This window comes from Filicampus tigris, chromosome 14, assembly GCF_054856515.1.
Source record: "Filicampus tigris isolate MCC_2025a chromosome 14, RoL_Ftig_1.0, whole genome shotgun sequence".
NCBI classification, from domain to species: Eukaryota; Metazoa; Chordata; class Actinopteri; order Syngnathiformes; family Syngnathidae; genus Filicampus; species Filicampus tigris.
This window is the reverse complement of record NC_141230.1, coordinates 20,416,755-20,439,026: the sequence shown is the minus strand read 5'-3', so window position 1 is coordinate 20,439,026 and position 22,272 is coordinate 20,416,755. Positions and strand designations below refer to the sequence as shown.

The following is a 22,272-nucleotide window of genomic DNA, read 5'->3' as shown; positions in this document are numbered from 1 at the left end:
CGCGTTTCAGGATAAAAGTTATATTCCAAATTTCATCAACATATCCCGTGGTTTTTGCAAAATATCCCTAAGATACACTCCTTTCAAACACCAATATCATTGTAAAGTGTATGTTTCTTGATGATGTTTGGTTTAATAAAGGTATTTGTTAAACAGGTAGCATTATTGTGAAATACAGAACCGGATATATATTACCAGGAACCGCTGACATTGAAGTCCGTTTCTATTTTTTTTCTTTCATAAGAAGCAGAAGCGAGGACTAAATTTTATGAGTGTACTCTTTTATCTGATTACCCCAGTGAAGTGATGTATGTTAACTAGTAGACACTTCAACTGTCATAAAATACCAGACATTCTGTATAAAACTGTAATTAAATGACTATTCCTCAATCGTGCGCTTTACTCTCCAACCAGCCAGTGGCGCTGGCGACTTTACATTCGCATTGAAGAAATCCGACGCTGTTTGCTCTTGCTGCCTACGTCACTCTCGCGGGTTTTGTTTTGACATGGCGGCAAGTTTGTTAAGTTTTCCCTTTTTGGGGGTAGTAGTGGAGTTTTAAACGTCAAGTATTGCACTCCGGCGCCTCGCTCTTCTCATCTGCATTGAAGGTAGCTGTCGTCCATTTTTATGTGTTTGCATTCATTTCTAAGTTGTCGAGCGCTTTTTTTAAAAGCAGTTTTTAAGTGTTAAGTGTCGCTCGTCCCTTTATTTTTCCTTTTTTCATTTTGCTATTCTCAAAATGGCGGTTTGGATTCACGCTTTAGTCAGCGTTTCCCCTTGACAGTGCACTGCGAGGGATCAGCAACCCTGATTCTAATATTTGTCCCATGAGTGTATTCTCTTGATTTCGATGCGTTTCGCTCGGTTTGCATTGCTTCCAGTGTAGTGGATGTTTTAATGTTCAATGAGATTTCATTCTTTATGTTAATCTAATCTGCCCTGGACCTTCAGAATAAGTAGTGCTGGCTAGTTTCTTTAACCAATCAAATTTCGTGACGTCAGAATTTTTGCTATCAAATATTGTTTGGCCAGAGCCAAACTTGCCACCTTCAACCAGGAACACAGATCTGTAGCGATGCACACACACGAATCCATTTGATTTTCAGCTTCTCTGTTTAGTAGGGTTTATTTTATTTAAATGGGTTATGTTTTTGTCATGTTATTACAAAAATGCTTATTTTATATAGGCTGGTAAACAATGCCAATAATAAGTTTCTCATGCATTGGATATATTGTGATTACCAAGTGTGATTCGTCTTAACCTGTCACCAACAACTGTTGCTCAAATCCTGGATTAAGGACAGCCAAGAACGAGGCGGCGGCATCATGTCGTCTCCCGTCGCCGGGCTTCCGCACTCGCCGTCAAACTTTCTGGCCCGCTGGATGCCGAGCAGCACCAGGGCCGGTGTGATTCTGGACCCCGGCTCGCTCCGCTACGACTCCCCGGGAGCTGCTGTGCCCCCGGAGCCGGATGACTTCAGCCCCATTGCCGCCTCAGTGGACAGCAGCTGCCTGGATGTGGAGAGCCTCTCCGTGGCACCTGGGGGTGACAGTGAGGCGGGCAGGCTGGAGCCCAACGGCTCACAGGAGGTTTCCATTATGGTGAAACTGGATCAGGTAGTCATAAAACTAAGTGCACTACTTTGATATAACTGAAAACTCCTCAAGTCACGTCACGATAGTTACTCAGAATTTTATTTTAGTGGGACAGGTTGAAAAAAAAAAACATTTTAAGACTTGGTGAAGCCACAAATTGCAAATATGGCGAACACTAACTCGGAGGTGTGTGAGAGACTGACGCAGCTGCCTATTCTTCTTCTTTTTTTTTTTTTTTGTCAGAAGACCCTTTGCATAAGAAATTTTCCATTTACTCCCACAGCTGAGGAGGTGGCAGCAGCACTTGCAAGAGCAGCTGAAAGTTGACCAGCTGGACCAGCTCCTTCGCCTTCAGGAGGAGCAGCAGCAGAGGGCTCTGGAAGTCTCAAATCCTGGACACAACCACTCCAGTCATCCCCTGGGACTACAAAAGGAACGCCGCCAAGAAGAAGAGGAGGAAGAAGCGCTCACAAGGCACGATGAGGAAAAAGGTCATCATTTTCACTCCGCTATATTGCATTTAAAAAAAAAAGTGTTTTGCTGTTAGTTTTACACAGGACTGAACCGCCATCTAGTAGTGATTCAGAATTTTGTCCATTTTTTTTGGTTGACTATCCTCATTCTCTATTTTTGTGCTCAGGCCCAAGCAATGACAGTATTGCTTTAACGCCATCTGCTGGCATCTTGGTGTTAAGACATTACGTTGAAGTGACTTGAGACATACGCACACATTCATTTAGACATAAGTAGTGCTTTGTCAACATCTTGTGGCATCTTTAAGTATTTTGCATTCATTTTATGTTTGCAATTTTCGCGGGGTATCAAATACGTTTACAATGTGTTCTATTTTGCCAAGTTAAAATGTGATCTCTCGATGTCGCCGATTTTGACCGGTCGCAGGTCAGTCTGGAGCGTGCACCCCTACCTGCCCCGGGGTTTAACGGGGGTTCCACTGAATAAAAAGTAACAGTAACCTCTTAATAGTTTTGTGTGGGTCCCGCAGGCCCGAAACGTGATGCTTTTCCCAAGCCAAGAGCAAATAGCCACAGCGCTCACAACAAAAGAAACGATGATCGAATGCCACAAGACAGGTAAGACGATGGACAGTCGTTTTCCTTCTTCTTACCCGAAAACATAGCATCTCTGTTGTCATAGTCATAGATGAGTTTTTCTCATGTCGCTTTAAAGTCTGGAAAAAGTGGAGACTTGAACTCGCTTTAATTGCCTGAAAACGGGCACTAATGTATGTAACTGTTTACCGTTGCCCTTCTTGTGTGCGTCTCTCCAGACCAATCCAGGCAGGCAAGCAGACATTTGAGGAGTTGTTGGAGGAGCAGCTGAGGTTGGAGGAGCAGAGGTTGAAATCTGCCCAGCAACAACAGGTCAGACAACCCCGCAAGTCTCCACGTTTAGAAAAAAAGACCCCATCTCGGATACCGCAAAGAGGAAAATTGTGATGGCAACTACAAGGCCAGAAATGGGATTATGTCTCATTTTGTTGACAGATTCCAGATGGAGGCCAATCAGCGGCGCCCCCTAAACGGACTTTTCTGAAGCGAGGCGAGGGCTTGTCTCGGTTTACCAACAAGTCTTCTCTTCCGAAAGAGGACTTGGGCGAGGATCCCAAACGGTCGAGCCAGGCCGGTGTGGCCGCCTGCAGGAACTCCGAGAAAGTGGCGGCGCGGCGGCTTCCCGTTCAGCGCAAAACCGCCACCGTGAACAAGGAGAACCGCCCGAGAGGCGAAAGGGACAGAAGGGAGGTGAGGGTTGAGGATAAAGCAACGCGGACCAAAGTGTTGGGATGCCACCAGAGACTAAACACAGGCGGGGAGGTGAGGACAAACAAACAGGTGGAGGAGAGTAAAACCACAATGAGGCAGGCGGGCGTGCAGGAAGACCGGCCTGACGTGCCAAAGGAATCGCCCGAGGCATCCTTGGCGGAAAAGCTGCGCCGTTGGGAGTGCGAGCGCCATCTGGAGAGCATGGAGCTGGGAGAGTTTGAGCTGCTGGAGCAGGCGGCAGATGAGCTCTCCTTCTCGTCCAACTCCTCCTTCATCACCAAGGTGAAGATGATCCCAGGCGCCTGACAATCTCGCTCGCTTCCAAATGTGCTTATTTACCATAAAAGGAGTCACTCTGGCTGCTTTGACTCAAGCTAGCAAATCGGGTTCCCGGCCTTGAAAAGTACTAAACTGAAGTCCAAAGTGACCAATCATGGATCCTAACTGTGTGAAGGGAAAAGAAAATATAGTTCCTTACCATTTAAGGGGCCAATCTGGGCTTCCTTTTGATCTTTGAATATGGTTCCTTGAGATCCATAAATTAGAGATCTAGCTTGGTGACAAAATTTGGTTGCTAGTCCTCAAATTGCTCTGTTGTGTTTTGGAACCCGTAGATTCTGCAGATGGACCGCGAGAAGCGGAAGCTGCTGAGCGTGGCCGGCCTCCACCAGAGACGACTCTCGTCCACACCCATCAAGTTGCCACCGGCCAAGGAGCAGCGGCGTAGCCCTGAAATGAGCGGTGGCGCTGTAAAAAGCCATGAGGAGGAGGAGGAGGAGGAGGCCAGCGCCCAAGTCGAAGAGCCTGAACGGGCAGTCACGCCGGCCGTTTTTCCCAGCAGCCTTCGCTTCCCCGTCCCGTCGGAGCCGCCGTACGACAAACGCTCCTACCAGGATGACGGCGGCGAGAGCGAAGACGCGGTCAGCAGTATTGGCGACGACGACGACTCCTCCACACTGGAGGACGACAAAGATGCCACGCGGGGCCAAATTGTGTTTGATGACGACAACACGTGGAACGAGATGGACGAGGCGGCGGTCGGCACGGAAACCGTTCCCCCAGGAGCGGCCAATCAAGAGTCCGATGTGGCTTCTAGCCCGCCTCCTCCTCCATCCTCCAAACTCATGATGAAACTGTTCCCCGCGCTTGAGCCAAAGACCCAGAAGGCACCTCTTCCTCCGCCTGACGTCACCTCAACCTCCCCGCCTGACAAGACTGACAACAAGGCAGGTGAGACGTTCAAACCAAATTGAATCATATCATCCAAATTGCATTTTTGCCAGCAATGTGCTATAAAGCTACCACGTAAACCTCTTTGTTGGAGCTTAATTAGGCCCCGACTGGTTACTGTGCCGGCTAATTTAATCGGCAGTTATCAAGAGTTTAGAATTGGCTGTTTTGTTGGGTTTTTCTAACCCATGAACACATTACAACATAAACCAGAGATAACGTCAAAACATTGCCCCCCCCCAAACACTGTTCCCACTGTTGTAAAGTGAAATACTTTAGGACAAAGTATTTGAAAGTATTCTGCTTGTAATTCACATCATGTAAGCATTAAGGGACCAAAAAAGCCGTTGTTTTGTTCATTATACATTTCAAATTTATCGGCCGATTAATCGGGTATCGGAATTGCCAAAGGCCTGAGTCGGGTCCTAATCTTAATGTTTTGATGCAGAAGTTGTCGATATTAAAATGGAACACATTGTCTTTGAAATTGGCCGCAAGTTCCCAGTGATTAGTTGTTGACCAGCCCAGGGTCTGTCCTGCTTCTCTCTGAAAAAGTCAGCTGGGATGGGCTCCGGCTCATCCTAATTCCATTGGAGAAAAAAACAAAAAAAACAATAGAAAATGGCAATGTTTTTTTTGCTCTAACAGAGCAGCAGGAACAGTCTACACAGTTGCGGGAGCGACTGGTGGAGCTGGAGATCGAGATTGAGCGTTTCAAGAAGGAGAACGCGGCACTGGCCGAGCTCCGACAGGAGAGCGAGAAAAACCAGGACAACCTCAGGTCGCGGAATCCGAAGACGGGACCGCTTCCCCCGTCCCCGTGGCTCGATTAACATGTCGGCTTCTCCAGGAAGGAGCGGCTGGCGTGGGAGCAGCAGCGAGCCGAGCAGCTGGCCACATTTGAGGAGTACAAGAGGGAAGAAACCGGCAAGCTGCAGCGCGAACGCAAACTCTTTGAGAAACACGCTTCGGCCGCCCGAGCCGTGCCCGACAAAAAGGAACGCGAGGAGATACAGGTGGACACAAGTTAACGCCTCCAAAGCGTTCGAATCCCAATCAAACGAGTACAGTGGTGATTTGAGAGTTGTTCGATCCAATTAAAGCTGAATTGAACGTGATGTCATTTCCTGCCTTGAGGCTCTGAAGCAGCAGCTGAGCTCCCTGCAGGAGGATCTGAGGAAGAAGGAGAGTCGCTGGTCGGCCACCCATGGTCGCCTTCGCCAGCAGATCAACTCGCTCGGCCAGGAGAACAACGAGCTGAGAGACGAGGTGAATGCCAGACCAAAGCATATACGACATCTTGTTTTTTTTGTTTGCCTGTGTTTTGAAAGTGCTTCTCCGTCTTTTCGCGCGAGGTGCGCATGCTGGAAAAACTTCGTTTGAGTGCCTTGAAGAACTCTCTCGTCGCAGAAAAGGACGTCAAACGGGTGCCTTCTGCTAGCAAAGGAGTCACGTTTGCTGTGAGTATGATGACAGTACGAAAAGTCAATATTCATCGCCTAAATCACGCAAAAAAAAAAAAAAAAAAAAAAATCCCACTCTTCAGAATCCACTGGACTCAAGGAGGAGTGTCAGCCCTCCACATGGCAGCACTGAAGCGCCCCCTAGAGGCAATTCCACTGCACATGCGAGTAAAGGTGCCGACGTCTTGAAAGGATTCAAATGTTCAGACAATTGTGTGAGATTCAAAGTGTACTGAAAGGTGCAATGGCAGAAAAAAAAAAACACCACCTTGTAGTCGGAGTGTGTTGTTTAAAAGACAAACCGACATACAGACTTGTAAGCTGTACGTGTGTGTGTGTGTAGGGATGAAGAGCAGCCTGAAAAAGCCAACCGAGTCCTCCTCCTCACCACAGAGAGAAATGTCAGGGGAAAAGCAAATGGCCGCCAAAAACAAATCTTCAAATGAACAACACTCTGAGAGCTGCTCGCCGGTAAGCGACGGCACGCCGACTGTCCTTCTCCGATCTAACAATTCTGCCTGCTTTCTTTGATTTGTAGAGTCAAAGCTTACAATAATAATAACAACAACAATGATACATTGTCATTGATTCAGACTGAAAGGGAGTCAAATGAAGCGGAGAAAAGTGAGTCTGAATCTGTTCATGAGGTCATCACACATCCTGACGGCAAGGTAAGAAAAAACCCGACACACACACTACATTTCTCCTATTAGTACGCCTTCAACTTTCAAGCCCCAGAGAGAAAAAAAACCCAGCTGACTACAATATGAACGCACGCGCTCCAGGTGGAGAAGGTCCTGGTGGGTGGCGATCGCGTCATCGTCTACCCCAACGGCACCACGAAGGAGGTGTCATGTGACGGCGTGACGCTCAAAGTAACTTTCTTCAACGGTGACACCAAAGAAGTCACGGCCGACCACAGGGTGGTGAGTGCAGCCCACTGGAGAACTCACGTCTATTTGTGGCTCCTAAATGGTTGTGCTCTGGTCGCTAGTTGTACTACTACGCCGACACCAGGACTACACACATCACGTACCCGGATGGTGTGGAGGTCCTGCACTTCCCCAACAATCAGACAGGTCAGAACATCACCGTATGACAATGTTGGCGGCATCGTATTGCAGGATCGGATTCCTTTGTAAAGCTCGATAAGTTTTCCACCAATATGTATGCCTTTAAGGATATTTTGTCCCAGATCTATCCTCAAAGTGGCGTCCGTTTTGCGTTTGTAGAGAAACACTTTCCAGACGGCCGCAAGGAAATCACGTTTGCAGACCAGACGGTGAAGACTCTTTTCCCAGACGGCAGCGAGGAGAGCGTCATGACGGACGGAACAGTCGTACAACTCAAAACGTAAGCACGGACCCGTTTGCGCAACAAAATGCCTTCTTTATCGGAAAACTGCAACTTTTTTTCACATAAAAATTACGACATTATACTCCAAAGTATGACTTTGTGCACAATTACTTTCATCCCTTAAAATGGATCAAAATGATGTCTTTCCTCCCGCAGAATTGTGACTTTATTCCCATAGATGACAAATTTCATAGAATTACAACTTAATTCACGCAAGAATTGAACTAATTTAGGGGTAAAACCGACGGATTTCATTTTTATAAATATTACAAATTTATTTCACTTCAATACACATTACAAATGTATAATATATAGAATTTCAACATTATTGGCATGCAAATTCTAAATGTATACTTGATTCATGTACGATTAGAATTCATGTAAAAGTTTTTCATTTCCACAAAAATAACAAATTTATTCACGTAGAATTTATTTCCTTCAAAAAAATGTGACTATATTCACAAAATTACGATTGTAAAATTCCAATTTCACGTAACTCTATTCACGAAAATCCTGCCAATTAATAGCAAATTTATATCCATAAAAATTACATTTTAATTCACATAATTATGACTTCACATTGAATTATAATCTTAAAAAAAAAAACCTTTATTCCTGTAGAAGTGATTCTTAATACCCATAAAATGCTGACTAATGAATGTAATTTTTTTTCATTGCCATAAAAATTCCAAACGTGCACTTAAGCCACTAACGACGTCTTGGTGGCCAACAGGGACGGCACCAAAGAGATCCATTTCAACACGGGGCAAAAGGAAGTGCACACGGCCGACTACAAGAGGCGAGAGTACCCCGACGGCACGGTCAAGACCGTCTACGCTGACGGACGGCAGGAGACGCGATACCCCGGAGGACGGCTACGCGTCAAAGACGCGCACGGGAACGTGCTAACGGATGAGCGGCAATAGACATGCCGGGCATACCGTTCTAGGCCGCCACCAAACACAAGGAGCCTTTTCTATTTATTTTTTTTCCAGTTTGAACCTGCACTTTGGAGCGTTACAGCCACGCTGATAAGAAAAAATGTTAGCACTACGTTGAAGAACGATCCCTTGCTAATACAAGGAAATCATTCAAATGTTGAGAATTAAGTCCTTAAAAAAGTTGCAATGTCAGATTTTTTTTAATTAACGTAAATCAACATGTGTAAACTTACTTTTCATTGTAATTAACTAACTATTAAAACTTTTTTCAAATTTCTACATTCTCACATTACTATTTTTATTCACGTAATACACAAGCTCATTCCTGTAAAATTACGACTACACTCAAACTATTGGGACTTTATTCTCTAAATTTAAAATTCATACTTAAGTCTTGTCAAATTATTAGCACATTCCTAATGTGATGGGAGTATATGTTTTTTCTTTTCATGGTGGCAATAACATTCCTGAGTGGCATCGACCTGGAACACTATTATTTTTAAAAAGGTGCTAACTCTGTGGTAAAAAGTGACCACTTGTTTTACAACCCCCCCCTATTTTATTTTCACTTTAAAATGTGTTGATTGTTTCCTAAGCACTATGTTGACGACTTCTCTAATCTGTGACTCTTAAATGGTCAAAAGTGAAGCAATTATTTTTTTTTATCTGTACATTTGTATTTTTCCTATTTTCCTAACAAATTCAAGATACATGAATCATGCACGCTAGTTTAGCGTGTAAAAAAAAAAAAAACACAAGCTGGGATGCACTCCAGAACACCCTTTAATGACTTTGAAATGTCTTTGTCATTTAAACAAAGTGGCAACTTAAATGGACTCTTAAGAACCCCCCCGCCCCCAAAAGTCTGAGTCAAACAAATTTTTGGTGAACGCAGTTTGAAGGTAAAACAAACCGAACCGTGTGTAGTGGACCTTCAGTCAAGTTGTGCCAAGCCGCTGGCCAGCAGAGGCAGGAAAACTGATTGTCCCTCTTGGTTGTACAGCAACACGGACGGATCAGCGGACCCCTCCACACTCTGGGTGGATAGACAAGGAGACAGTTAGCAAATTTATTCACGTAGAAATGACACATTTTTGTAAAAATGTTCAGTCAGTCATATAGTCTACTGTTTGTTTTTTGTTAAATTTAACAATTCATGTAAAATTCACAAATGTGTGTAAAATTTGAAATTAATTGAAATACAATCTAAAAATGTATTTGTCAAATTTAGGGTGGAACTAATAGATTTTTTGAATTGATGATAATTGATTAATTGGTTGGGGACCGAGTGTTGGTGATGTTTGAATGCCATCATCTTCGTCTTAAGTTGTCATGTTAAATCTTGAAAGGGGGAAAAAACACTAATAGCCAATTAAATCATCTGGCTGATTAATCAGTCGCGTGCGTCCTAGTCAAACTGCATGTTGACTCGCATACAATCTACTCACTTATTTTTGTAAAATTGCAAGTTTCGTCTCATCGAACGGTGTCCTACCTGAAACACAGCGGTTATGTCTCCGTGCAGCAGGTCGATCATGGCCAGCGTGGCCTTGATGCTCCACTCCGGGCTGTAGGGCAGCACCTGGTCCTCCGTGCTGCCGCTGGGAGCCTTGAAGCCCGCCACGTGCACCTTGAGCGCCTGCACAGGGAAGCGCAGCAGCTCGGCCGGCATCTGCCGCAGCCTGGGGGTCAAACGGGGAAATTTGCCCAGCCCGCCGTTGGTCGGGAAGACGGTGCGAGATGCGTTCGTACCTGTTGGTGGGCACGGTGTCGTTGGAGCCAAAGTCCACGTGTTGGATGAGGATCTGGACGGGATCGGCGCTGATGATCTTCAGCATCTTGGCTCGGTAGAAATTGCCGTCGATGTACTCCGCCAGACACACACCGCCTGACAACCACCATTTATTATTGCATCTTACTATTTGTTCATAAAAAGGATTTACGCACATGACACCATAACATGAAAACATTAAAAGCTATTACGCTAATAATGCAGGGACACTAAAGAGGCTGTGTGAGTCCTTTTTCAAAGTTTTCAAATGCGGATGGATGATGGATGCAACTGTCGAAATGTGTTTCAGATTGGGGTACTAGGGTTTAAAAATGGGGTTCTAAAATAAGGTTCTGTTTCAGAGTAGGTCATTATTAGGGTCTTATACTAGGGTTAGCATTTCAAATTTGGGTTTCAGAATAGGTTTGAGGTTTTATATTTGGGTTTTTATCTTAGATTAGGGTTTCAAAGTAGGGTTTTAAATAAGAGTTACCATTTCAAATTAGGGTTCTAAACTGGTTAGCATTTCAAATTAGGGTTCTAAAGTAGGGTTAGGGTTTCGTAGTAGGGTTTTGAATTAGCGTTAGGATTTCAAAATTAGGGTTTTGAATTGTAGTGTGGGTTTCAAATTAGGGTACGTCAAAATGTGTGACCTGAGGTTTCAGAATAGGGTTTCCAAGTAGGGTTCGGGTTGCTGTGCCTGTTCTATTGTGTTACCATGAGGGAAGCTGGTGAGTGGCAGCAAGTTGGGAACGTCAACGTTGATCCGTGACATGCACTGGTCCAAAGTTTCCCCATCCACCGTTTCCAGGTCCATGTCCTCCCACCACATGAACAACTGCGCCGGCGACACGTGACGTCATGACGAAGTTAATGAAAATGTACCCGTAAGGGTCATATTTTTGCCACGCTTACCTCGTTGGGAGTCTGAAGGTGCCTCACGCGAACATTCAGACTCTGGCCCTCCACGGGCAGGCTGGGCTCCGAGAAGGGCCCCAACATCACCTCCCGGGGGCCCAGCAGACCCTGAAGACGCACAGCGATGACAACAGTAACAGAATTATAAATCTACACCAGCGGCTCTCAAACTTTTGGTACCAAGTACCACCAAAAAAATAGGTACCGCGATAATGACCAACACTGAAATACAGGAGTGTAGTAGGCTGAAATATTTATTAAAAACACTGACAGATGTTGTAAAAATACAAGACATCATTTTCAAAGAATTCAAAATTTTAGGGAAAAACTTCAAATCATACAACTAAAAGTTATAAAATTATGAGAAAAAATATGACTATAGAGAAAATATTCAATGCAAATGTAGCGATTCATTGGCGTTCCACTAGTGGTACTCAAACCACACTTTGGGAATCACTGATCTAGACAAAACCAGCCAAGAGTACCTCTGTGTCGATGTCCCAGATGTCCAAAATGGAGACAGGAGGCAGAGAAGGTGCCTGCGGAATAAATAATCAATAAATTAAGAGTTGTAGATGGACACACGCTATGGAAATAAGTTTGCTTCAAAAAAACTATTTGCTCAGGAAAAAGGTTTAAGTTTTCCATTTGATGTTTTTGTAAATGTAATTTGTAAATTTGGCAATTAAAAACTACATTTGATTACAAAAACAAGCAACATGAAGCTACCAAAATGTCTGCCACTAAAACCGTGTATTATATCGAAGGAAAAGGCTATTATGTTAGGCCACAAAAGTATAACATTTTGGCATCAAAATGCCAGTTTCCATGGAAACGCAATATTTTTGCCACACCAGTAGTGCTGTCCGGTCCATCAGGGCGTGTTTGTGCTGATACAAGATGGTGTTGAGGCTCAGTCCATCCAAGAAGATTTCAACAGTGAGCGGTCGTCTGATGTCAGTCGGCAGCTTCTAACGTCCACAAACACACGCACACGCATTCAGCACTTACCTTTGCGTGAGCGCGTACGAGTGTGTGCGCGTGTACCAGGACGTGGACGTCCACGCGGCGATGCAAGAGCGTCTCGTTGAGAAGCTCCACAGCGTCCTGATGCCAGCTGTCGCCAACCTGAGGACAAGAACGCCACCACTCGGTCGTCTGCAGTACTGCATGGGCGGAGTGTATACCGAATGCGAAGTCTCACGGGGGTGATGGCGTGTAGCTGACAGGCCATGCAGAGTTGGGGCATCTCCTCGCACAGTAGGCGGGGGTACACGTGGACCATCGGAATGTTCTCCACCTGGCCGTAGTCCACGTATTGGACCTGCAACCGTCGTGATGGTTCTTTTATAGTCAACATCTAAGATTCAACATGGTTCGACATGAACAGTGGCCCGGTGCCGCTACTTGACTGGGTCGGGCAACACGAGGTTCACTCATGCTGGCCCGAAAGGCCAGTACAGATTTCATAAATAAGATAAAATCAAACAGTGTATTGCTTTCTTTAATATTACTAATTTGAGTTTTATTTAGCATGCTGTGCACATTTCTTTGTGCGTCAGGTGAAATCCTTCAATAAAGAAACGCTTGAAGACAAAGCATGTTGAATTTGATTTATTCCTCCCCTGAATAAAAAAAGATGGGAAAACCGGTAACTACATAGAAATAATATTTTCGTAAAGGATTCACGGTAAATAATACAGTATAAAGACATTAAATATAAAATAATGATTGAAACTTATCGCATTATATCATGACTATACAGGGCCAGTGCAGATTGTGGCTGGCTGGGCCACCACAATATGGTTCATGGTGGCCCGACAAATAGCTTAATGTTGTATCCCACTGTAGTTAAAACTGACTTAGAGCAGAAGTCAACCCAAAACACGGCATTCTGATTAATTTTGCGTTTGCGGAATATAAGTTAAGCAGCAAAATGCACTTGTTGTTAGCCATGTCTGGGGGCGGCCATTTTGTCTTCACAACCTGTTTTCTGAGCCGTGATTGGTCGTCGTGAGCAGTTGTGATTTTCATCACTTTAAGGGTCAAACTGGCACACTATCAGTTGTCAGTCAGTCCGGTGTGACCCGAGGCAAGAAAAACCCACCTTGACATGTCCCCCCAAGACCTCCAACAGCTGGCCCCGGTACCACAGCATGTCAGGTCCAATGACGGCACACCCCTGCACCATCTTCCAGGCGTACCGCTTCGGATTGGGCAGCGTCTTCATGCTCTGCTGGATCTTCTCCCTCAGCTGCTCCAAATGATACCCTAAAGACAACACCGAGGCAAACAACCACCTTGAAGTCCTTGAAGGTCCCACCAGCTAAACTCTTGGCGTTACCTGCAGTGTCAGTTCTGGCGTAGATGAGTCCGTCCTCTTTGATGGCAGAAATGGTCATGGGGTTGTGGCCCAGTTGTGGAAGCTCTGCTGCTTTGTACATATCAGTTGTCACCTGCACTCAAACGAACAGCCATTCACTTCCACGTGCGATGCTCATTTCGGTTGGCGGTTTGGGTTCGACTACCTTCTCGGTGGACCTGCTCGAGCGAGGGACGGGTCTGGGGGGAAAAGGTGTTGAAGAGTATGCCGGCAAAGGAGGAGCTGCGCGCTCAGAAGTCTTGGCTTGTATCTTGGTGTCGGAAGAGTGAGCAGCACTTTTATTTGGCTTTTCAGGAGGAGCAGCCAACGCGCTTGCAAGACAACAAACAATACATCGAATTGGTTCGGGAAATGTGGACCCCCACCAAACACGGGACGCTCTAAGTCTTGAAACGCTTCTTTGAAAGACAAATCCTGAAAGTATCTCCCTAGCCTGAAAGTCGGGTCAAATAAATTATATTTGGTTCTGAATTGCATCCACATTTTGAGTTTACGGTGGTAAATATGCGCGTGTTTGAAGGGAGACGCACACAGGCTTCCTCTCCCTGAGGGCGAGACCTTCGTGGGCCAGGTAGTCAGAGATGCTGGCCAACTCTCCCATCTTGTTGGTACACATCAGAGTGACGGCTACCGGCCGCTCGGCCGTCATTTCCTGACAACAGCGGAATACGTTAGAACCCGGGCGCAGCACAGGAGCACTACGCAAAGGTGGAAGGGGACGAATGTGGCCTTCAGACCTGGATGGTGACAAGAGCTGAGGCTCCTAACAGGAAGTAGCGCATGAAGTCGCAGGCTGTGGCGGTCCAGGTGGGTTGGCCCCCTGCCGGCCTGTTACCCAAGAAAATGACATTTAATTGTGACAACAGGAGCTCACATCAAATCTTTTAATTGGCCAAAAGCGAGGTTTACTGTGTTTTATTGGCACGCCAGTCCACATAGGAAGGCCGCACTTTTTAAATGATACGGCGCAATAATAATTATCGTATATTATTTTGAGAACCACTAAAATTGCGTGCGTGCGTGTGTTACTTGATGTCGGTCAACGAGCACTCCAGAGCAAAGAAACCCTCCAATGAAGCTGACAGTGGCCGCAGGTTGCTAATGTGCAGCTTCACCCTGTTGCCGTGGTCACAGCGCATCACCTGTTGCCAGGCAACACACGGCAGAGCAAGTCACCGACCTGTTCACCGAAACGAGCGCGAGCGCAAAGTTCCGAGCTAAGATGGAACACCTCTGCGATGTCGCCGGACGAGACCTCGGAGCAGATTAGTCCTCGTTCCCAAACTTGGTTGACGTGAGCCGCGCAGAACATGCCCGGCTTCCATGCCACGTCCCGAGGCTCCAGCAGCTCACACTCCTCATTCAGAAGCTCGTTCAACCTAGAATATATAGCAAATGAGTGTATCGCAAATTTCTGCCTGGCATAAAGTGACCTCAGTGACCGACCAACCGACCGCGCGCGTGCCAAATGGCTGATCTACCGACCTACCTTTTAAGTTGAGAGTCGTTTTTGACAAACTGGACGTAGAAGCTGCTGGGTGAGGTGATGTGGCTCACGCGCACTTTGGCGTCCTTGAGGCTGCCGGGGAGCCTGAGCCGAGGCAGGAATTCCACCACTGTGCTGGCACTAAGGTCCGACGGCCCGAGGACACTCAGCTCGAGAGGCGGATCCCATATGTCGCTGTCATTGGCAGGGACTTCTGCCATGTTGGTCTTGTGCCTGTGACAAGCCGGGTCATAGAAGTCAATGCAAAGTCACTATTTGCCAATCTATTTTGAAAAGAAAAAAAAAAATAGGATTATACCCGTTCTTGGAGCACACCAACTGCTCTTTAATTAGCACCTCGGCTATGTCAGCGGGTGAGTCAGTTGGGCTGCTCTCAAGTAGCTTGACTGGTAGAGGTTTTGTCTTGGAGGATTTTTCTGTTTGGAGAACAGTTAAACAATCGTTTATTTTCCTTTATTACATTTGTTTTCATAGGTAAAGTAAGATGAATTAAAATGATAATTATAAACCTTTTTTTTTTAAAATACTAACATTAACACTAATATATTAGTCTATTAACATACTAATATTTTTCCGCTATTCGCGACAGGACGTTGTCGCCATCTTTTGCAAATAGTACTACTTTACTGCTTGTTTAAATTCACTTCACCTGTAACCACAATGGTGAAGAATTTTTCATGAGTCAGGCTGGAGAAGCGTTTCACACAGGCAGCGCTCCACGTCTCTCCCGCCAGAGGAAGAACGTCCGACAAGCAGCACTGGATGGCCTATGTGATGCACGCACGCACGCAATCAAAGACCGTTTGAGTGTACAGTACAGTTGAGGTTGAAATCAAATTAAGCACTTTTACCAATGCCGGCAGGGAGAAGAACTCATCCTTTATCTTCCTCAAGTCGCTGACCAACACCGTTGTCTCAAGTCCCAAGTCAATGTAGCGCACCTCCACCTTTCTGTCCCCTGGATGACCTGAAATACACACGCACGCACACACAAACAGAATTAGGACAATATCTCATGAAATTGTTTTTTTTTTTTTTTTTTTCCGAAACTACATGTTCATCTGTTTGTGAACATAATCCAATTTAATTTTTGTAAAATTAAATTTTATACTTTGCTAATGCATGAAATTCTGCATTTATTCATGTATAATTACATCCTTGTAATCAAGCTATCAAGACGTCATTTTTGGAATAAATGATAAAAAAAGACGAATCATAAAATGACAACTCTGTGTCCTTGTTATATCACCGCCGTATTCATGTCAAATTACGATATTCTCATTAAATTGCAAACTTAATGTAAAATTAAAACTTTACTCACGTAGAATTGTGACTGTCAGATAATTATGCTCAAAATATTATTTTGTAAATTAAGATTTATAAAATGAAAACATCATAAAACTTTGACTTCAGTTGACTTGCTAGTTATGTTATGTTTATACTCAAAAATGCGACGTGACCAAAATCCAAACTTTACTTTTGTCTCTATAGCCATAAAATTTGACTTTACTCCCATAAAATTCATATTCGCCAACATTTATGACTATAGTCAGGAAAAGGTATGACTTTGTCCTTGTAAAAATTCCAACTTTAGACAAATTTAGACTTTATTCACGCCCGCCTCCTACTTTTTTGTGGTCACTTTTTACAGTTACTTCATGAAGGTTGTGGCCTTCAGACTTTATTAGAAAACTGGCGTCAATAAGCATTAGGACGCAGACGTCCTTACCTATGACCTCGGCTCTGTGCCACGTCTTTTCTGCAGTGCGGGCCACACAGGCCTGTCCAATGATGGGACAGTAAACAACCAGTTCTTCTTCTCCACGCTTGGCATTGTAGCACTCCTGAAGCTTGGCGTTCAGCAACAAGGACTCCATGTTGTCAGTCTGTTGGGCACAAACATGATTGAAGAAGAGCAGAGATCCAAGATAACAGCCGCAGCAGCATTATCTAACCATTTTATCAAAATAAAAAATGTCTGTATAATTGTTCATGTTACAATTTTTTTAAAAATATTTACACTAAATCCACAAACTAGTTATTCAATGAGATACATGAATAAATGCATTTTCATGAACTAACTGTAGGATAAAAACAACTAAATTAATGTAACAATTACAACAGGGTAAGGTGACATTTTTGTGGTTTGGGAAAAATGAGCGAGGACATTTCAAGGGCTTGTCAAGGCGCAGTTCCAGTATGAGGGCAGCGTTTATTTTCGTATTCAGTACCAGCTGAATGTAGAAGTCATCGGGGCTGTTGATGTGCGTCAGCACGGCGCTGTGCTCCGTGTGGATTTTGGGGAAGACAGCCGGGTAGAACTTGAGCGGCCTCCTACTCGGCTTCACCGGATAATAAAACCTGACGGCGGCGATGACGTAATGCAACGTTGACAAAGAATATGCAGAATGTGTGAAAGCAGTAGAGGGTGACATCAACCCACCTGTTAACATCACCATGACCACGTTTTTCATGGAATAAAATATGAGAATTGAGGTTGTGAATGTAGCTGAGTGCTTCTGATAGTGTTTCGGGTAGCAGTACCTGGCCACTTCAATGAACACCAGATATTCCCGGATCGAGATGGGAACGCCGTTGGATGGGCCCACGGGAGCTTTGCTGAGGTCCACCAGCAGGGCATCTCTGTCTTGGCCAAATGAACTCATTTCCACCACAGCGGAACCCACCACTTGGCAGAATGCCAACTGAGCCTCTTTGCTCCAGCCCCTGGTCTGCACACATGCTTGCGTTGACGTCAAGGACGGCATTAAACGGGCCATATTCTGCGGGACGGAAAGGACTCACCAAGTCGTAGGGGACCACGTCCTTGAGGGAACATCGGATGGCCTGAGGAGCAAAACGAACCAGCTCTGGGTGTATTTTCCTCAGGTGGTCGTTCACCACATCCGCCGAGGACACGCTGCTTGAGACATCCCTGCAAAATGGAAGGGAGCGTTAAAGGAAACCCAGCGATTTTCTGGCTCCTCACAAGCATCAGAAGTCTTATGTTGAAAGCAAGCTTCCCTTAGTTTCTTCTCATATTTTTGGACGCGGACAGCATTTTCATAATAAAGCGTGTAAAAATTACAACTCTATTCACGTCACATTATGACTTTGTTCGAGTAAAATTATGACTGTCGATTTGTTAATACTCACACCAAAACTTAATACTCACAAAAGTATGACTTTATTCATGGGAATTAAAGTGGAAGTCAACGCAAACATTTTTTTTTCAAGAATAAGTTCTATGCAAGCCAACTAGTTGAAACGGGGCATTCTGATCAATACTGCATTTGTGGAATAAGTTTTAATCCGCTCGTTTTTAGCCATCTCTGGGGGCGGCCATTTTGTCTTCTGTCGACTGAAAATGACATCACAACTGCTCACAACGACCAATCACAGCTCAGATTGAGAAAACAGGTCAGCCGTGATTGGTCGTCGTGAGCAGTTGTGATGTCATTTTCAGTCGACAGAAGACAAAATGCCCGCCCCCAGAAATGGCTAAAAACGAGTGCATTTTGCTGCTTCACTTATATTCCACAAACAACTAGTTTCAACTAGTGGGCCTGCTGGGAACATATTCTTGAAAAAAATATGTTTGCGTTGACTTCCGCTTTAAGGCTTTATTTCCACAAGATAATGAGAGAGTGGGTCATCGTCACTTTATCCACCCCCACATGAATGTACGGCGACGAGTAGACCTTTCTATGGCCAAGCTCTTGGTGAAGCCGTGGTCAACGAAGAAGATGCAGATGCGGCTAAGTTGGTCTACCGGGCAGACTTCCACGCTGCTGTTGCAGCCATTTTGGAAGACCTCCAGCACACTGGTGCGGCACCACAGACCCTGATTTCCTTTTGCCAAGACCATGGAGCCTTCAAAGGAAACAGTTCCATGTTTCTTTGCGACCATCTACAACAATCATCCGTCATTGACTTTTAAAAATGAACACACCGGTTCGCACGTTGTCGGCAGTGGAGAAGCAACTGGTGTCCAGTTTGCAGAAGGCGTTGATCTCCTTGGACAGGATGTCACCCTCTCGCTTCTCGGCCGCGTAGCGCACGTAGAAGTGAGTGGGGTTGACCACATGTGTCACCGTCACCCACTGAGCAACTGAGGTCACGAGGAAGCGCATTTTCAACTCCAGTCAAGATTCATTTTCAAGCTCCCCCTGCCCATGCACGTGTGCCCGTCCTGGCTGCTTAGTACAACATGGCGCTTATGAGTCAACAATTGTAATAATAAAAAAATAAAAACATAATAAATTAGAGTCCAACCTCTGTTGTTAAGTTAAACAAATACTGAAGTAAAACTAGTGTAAAACAGTCAAATGTAATTCATATTTTTCATTTTTATTATTTGAAAGGGACAAAGTACACTGATGATGCAAAAAAAAAAAAAAAAATATATATATATATATATATATATATATATATATATATATATATATATATATATATATATATAGGCCAATTTATCGGTTATTGAAATTTTATTCTGCCAAATATCAGAATTAGCATTGGTTTCAAAACAATCCAGATTGGATTGATTAATTTCCATTCATTTCCATTGAAGAAAATGGATGTAAACAAGTGTTACAATATCTGCGTTTCGTACCATTTCTCCTCGTTGTGGACAAACCAAAGCCTCCCCTCCTGCGTGACCTTCGCTTATCCTTGGCCAACTCGGGACCAGTGGGCGGAGCAACTGATAGACATTAAACAGATCGACATTAAAGAGTGACCCTAAAAATCATTGCTTACTGTAGGCGTGAAATGCAGGATGTGAGAGGATCGAGTCATCCAGTAATCTCTTTTTAATCTCTTCGGCAAAAATGAGACTGAGTTGGAAATACTTACCGTTTTCTCTTCTTTCAAATTTACAGTGTTAAACACAATCGAGGGCCGCCAACTAATGGCTGAAAGTGGAATAAGTAACTTCCCAAAAATAAGGACAAAAGCAATCCGTGAAACAGCAGACTCTGCAATGGCAGTGGGCTTTACTGCATATTATTGTTTGGATGTCTTTTTAAGACAAAAGAAAATGTTTATGCTTAAATTCCCAATTTTACAGCTTGACTTCTCATGGAAAGTTACCAAAGATCTTTGGAAATTTTCCACACCTTGGGAACAACTACTCATGCAGTAAGTCAAGGTACGGCTCTATTTGAACTTACCACCACCGACATGACTGTATGAGTGAGTCTTTCAAGGAAAATGTGGACATACCATATTGCTCCTCCGTGTCTATAAACTCCTCAATGACGACATCGGGTGTGGCATTATGCGAGGATGTCTTCTTGCAGTGGTACCGGCTGCTACTACGCGTCGGGCTTGGAGAGAGGCAGCGAGAAGCCGGGCTCCTGCTTCTCGGGCTCATCTTTCTCGGACTCATCCCGCTCAGCGGACTCTTGGCTTTGTTGTGGCTGAGGTGGTTGTAGCTGCTGGCTAAAGATTCGACACGACCCCGCCCGGGAGGCTGTTGGGCAAGGTCGCTGCTGTGTTGCCGGAGGTGGGGTGGCACCACGGACAGGCTGGCAGATCAAGACAGGAGTGACAGGACAAAAAGAAGAATGCAGCAATGAAATGGTGAGCTAGAATTCCGCATTTCCTCAAATGGTGGCTCTGTTTGACTCTAAACTAGCCAATTCAAACCAAAATGGTAACTTGCTAGCGATTATCCTTCTATAAGATGTGGGTCACTCATCAACATCCTCGCAGTTAGTGCTTGCCATTATTATTCGTTATCTTTTATGTTTTCATAACCTCAATTTTGCTGCACCTGCACCATACGGTGGCAATGAAGTCTTTTCATTCTATTTGATGAACGCTTTCTGCACAGCACTTTGTAACAGTTGTGGTTCATTTTGGAATCATTTGGGATGAGTATCTCGAAGCCACACACGGATGTGCTTGCAATTTAGAAGTGCAAATAGCTCAATAAATCTGACACAAATGCTTTGATTGCTTCACCGACATCTGGGAATCTGGATCAATTAGACAGCAAGTATATTTCGGAGAGTTGAACGCTGTCATTGTTATCGGCTATTGCTACGCGTTAGTCTCTCAAGTGGAGGTTAGCATGCCGTCGTAGCCCAAATGCAGAAATGGCACGTGCACAGAACCGATTACACTTTATAAAATGATTCTGTTTTATATCATCAGCTTCAAATTCATATACAATTGCGTTGTATTGCAATTACTATCTTGGTTGCCCCCCTCTGCAGTTGAGTGAACAAAGGCTCCCGGCCACCATATGAGGACATTTTTAAAAAGGACTCACTTGTTTGGCTTGTCCACGTCCATCCTCAGAATTAAGTCCACACTCTGGTTCAGAAACTGGGACTTGAACGTAACACTACACCAACACAAACACAAACATTGTTAGCACTGAAAATACGGTGAAATCATTCACTCATCTCTCCTCGTACATTTCTCTGGTGGACAATGACCATTGCTTGTGAATTGCCGCTACTATTATTTTTGCCCGGATGATTAATGGTCCCACGGTAACAAACCTCAGTCCACAGCCCAAGGTGACGCACTTCATGTTGAAGGACTGGTTGTCCACACGGCTCTGCAGAATCTTCCGAATCTGTCACACAAACTGAACAATTTAGCATTTATGCTTTTTCAGAAATAAATATGTTCATGTTGTTCTCAAAGTGTGAATTGTTTTTAATCCGTGCCTGAGGCGGCCATTTTGCCACTTGTTGTCCACTGAAAATGACATCACAGTGGCTCAGGTAAGGACCAATCACGGCTCATCTTGCGAATGTTAGTCAGAAAAGGGGTGAGCCGTGATTGGTCGTTACCTGAGCAACTGTGATGTCATTTTAAGTTGACAGCAAAATGCGATGGGGAAAAAGAAAAATGGCAGTTAAGTATTTGTTTTAGATGGTGTGAGGAATTTCAGAACCTCTGTCCTATGATATTTAGGTGTACACAAGGTAGTTATGTTTAATTAATTGCTTTTAGGATTATGAGGGGTCCTTGGAAACATTTCCTGCATGGACCCAAACGATTTGAAAGGTACAGGAAACATTTGACATCACCCACCTGCTGCCAGTCACTGTAGAGCTCCAGGAAGGGCACACTTCGCACCTTCTTGGCTTTCTGCACAGCGTTCTCCAGCATGGCCAACCTCGCCTTGACTCTGCAAATTTCACTGCGGGTGCTGGGGAAGTGAGCTTCCAGTCCGCTTAGCTTACTCAGCTGGCAATCTCGCCTTTTGGACACACAAAACAACGTCATTCGACATCTCCCAGCGAGCAAGGCACACAAAGAGGAGCTAGTTCAGAAAAGCTTCTTTCAGAAGCAAAAGAAAT

The 22,272-nt window shown here is 44.7% G+C and overlaps 2 protein-coding genes across 12 annotated transcripts in view; one reads left to right on the top strand and one right to left on the bottom strand.

The window, feature by feature from the left end:
- Positions 1-233: 233 nt before the first annotated feature.
- cpap (centrosome assembly and centriole elongation protein) lies at positions 234-9,016 on the top strand. 3 transcript variants are annotated; one of them, XM_086052353.1, is made up of 18 exons: positions 234-609; positions 1,306-1,618; positions 1,881-2,088; positions 2,601-2,688; positions 2,886-2,979; positions 3,103-3,660; positions 3,993-4,608; positions 5,257-5,389; positions 5,459-5,624; positions 5,746-5,877; positions 5,964-6,068; positions 6,155-6,245; positions 6,415-6,542; positions 6,665-6,742; positions 6,857-6,997; positions 7,066-7,150; positions 7,304-7,424; positions 8,161-9,016. In XM_086052353.1, exons 2-18 carry the CDS (start codon positions 1,328-1,330, stop codon positions 8,351-8,353), a joined length of 3,228 nt encoding a protein of 1,075 aa, XP_085908479.1. In that variant the 5' UTR covers positions 234-609; positions 1,306-1,327; the 3' UTR covers positions 8,354-9,016. The 3 variants fall into 3 exon arrangements, with proteins under 3 accessions (XP_085908479.1, XP_085908480.1, XP_085908478.1); XM_086052354.1 differs by having other exon boundaries at positions 1,301-1,618; positions 6,155-6,239; XM_086052352.1 differs by having other exon boundaries at positions 1,301-1,618.
- rnf17 (ring finger protein 17) overlaps positions 1,684-22,272 on the bottom strand; it is an 85,017-nt gene continuing 64,428 nt past the window's right edge. For 5 of the 9 annotated variants that reach the window (XM_086052346.1, XM_086052347.1, XM_086052348.1 and 2 more), the window contains 31 exons: positions 22,004-22,172; positions 21,463-21,539; positions 21,228-21,302; positions 20,174-20,478; positions 19,563-19,652; positions 18,900-19,058; positions 18,649-18,820; positions 17,753-17,882; positions 17,492-17,679; positions 17,179-17,308; positions 16,677-16,833; positions 15,799-15,914; positions 15,597-15,714; positions 15,246-15,363; positions 14,930-15,160; positions 14,672-14,819; positions 14,470-14,582; positions 14,178-14,268; positions 13,971-14,092; positions 13,586-13,751; positions 13,402-13,513; positions 13,165-13,328; positions 12,262-12,381; positions 12,105-12,185; positions 11,912-12,028; positions 11,543-11,596; positions 11,055-11,165; positions 10,857-10,977; positions 10,121-10,256; positions 9,864-10,050; positions 9,172-9,404 (listed from right to left, as the gene is read on the bottom strand). In XM_086052346.1, the coding sequence (XP_085908472.1) occupies positions 9,303-9,404; positions 9,864-10,050; positions 10,121-10,256; positions 10,857-10,977; positions 11,055-11,165; positions 11,543-11,596; positions 11,912-12,028; positions 12,105-12,185; positions 12,262-12,381; positions 13,165-13,328; positions 13,402-13,513; positions 13,586-13,751; positions 13,971-14,092; positions 14,178-14,268; positions 14,470-14,582; positions 14,672-14,819; positions 14,930-15,160; positions 15,246-15,363; positions 15,597-15,714; positions 15,799-15,914; positions 16,677-16,833; positions 17,179-17,308; positions 17,492-17,679; positions 17,753-17,882; positions 18,649-18,820; positions 18,900-19,058; positions 19,563-19,652; positions 20,174-20,478; positions 21,228-21,302; positions 21,463-21,539; positions 22,004-22,172 (4,180 nt within the window). In that variant the 3' untranslated portion in view covers positions 9,172-9,302. Of the gene's footprint in view, positions 4,594-9,170; positions 9,405-9,863; positions 10,051-10,120; positions 10,257-10,856; positions 10,978-11,054; positions 11,166-11,542; positions 11,597-11,911; positions 12,029-12,104; positions 12,186-12,261; positions 12,382-13,164; positions 13,329-13,401; positions 13,514-13,585; positions 13,752-13,970; positions 14,093-14,177; positions 14,269-14,469; positions 14,583-14,671; positions 14,820-14,929; positions 15,161-15,245; positions 15,364-15,596; positions 15,715-15,798; positions 15,915-16,676; positions 16,834-17,178; positions 17,309-17,491; positions 17,680-17,752; positions 17,883-18,648; positions 18,821-18,899; positions 19,059-19,562; positions 19,653-20,173; positions 20,479-21,227; positions 21,303-21,462; positions 21,540-22,003; positions 22,173-22,272 lie in introns of those variants that run through there. The other 4 variants (XR_015089668.1, XM_086052345.1, XM_086052349.1 and 1 more) reach the window with 4 other exon arrangements.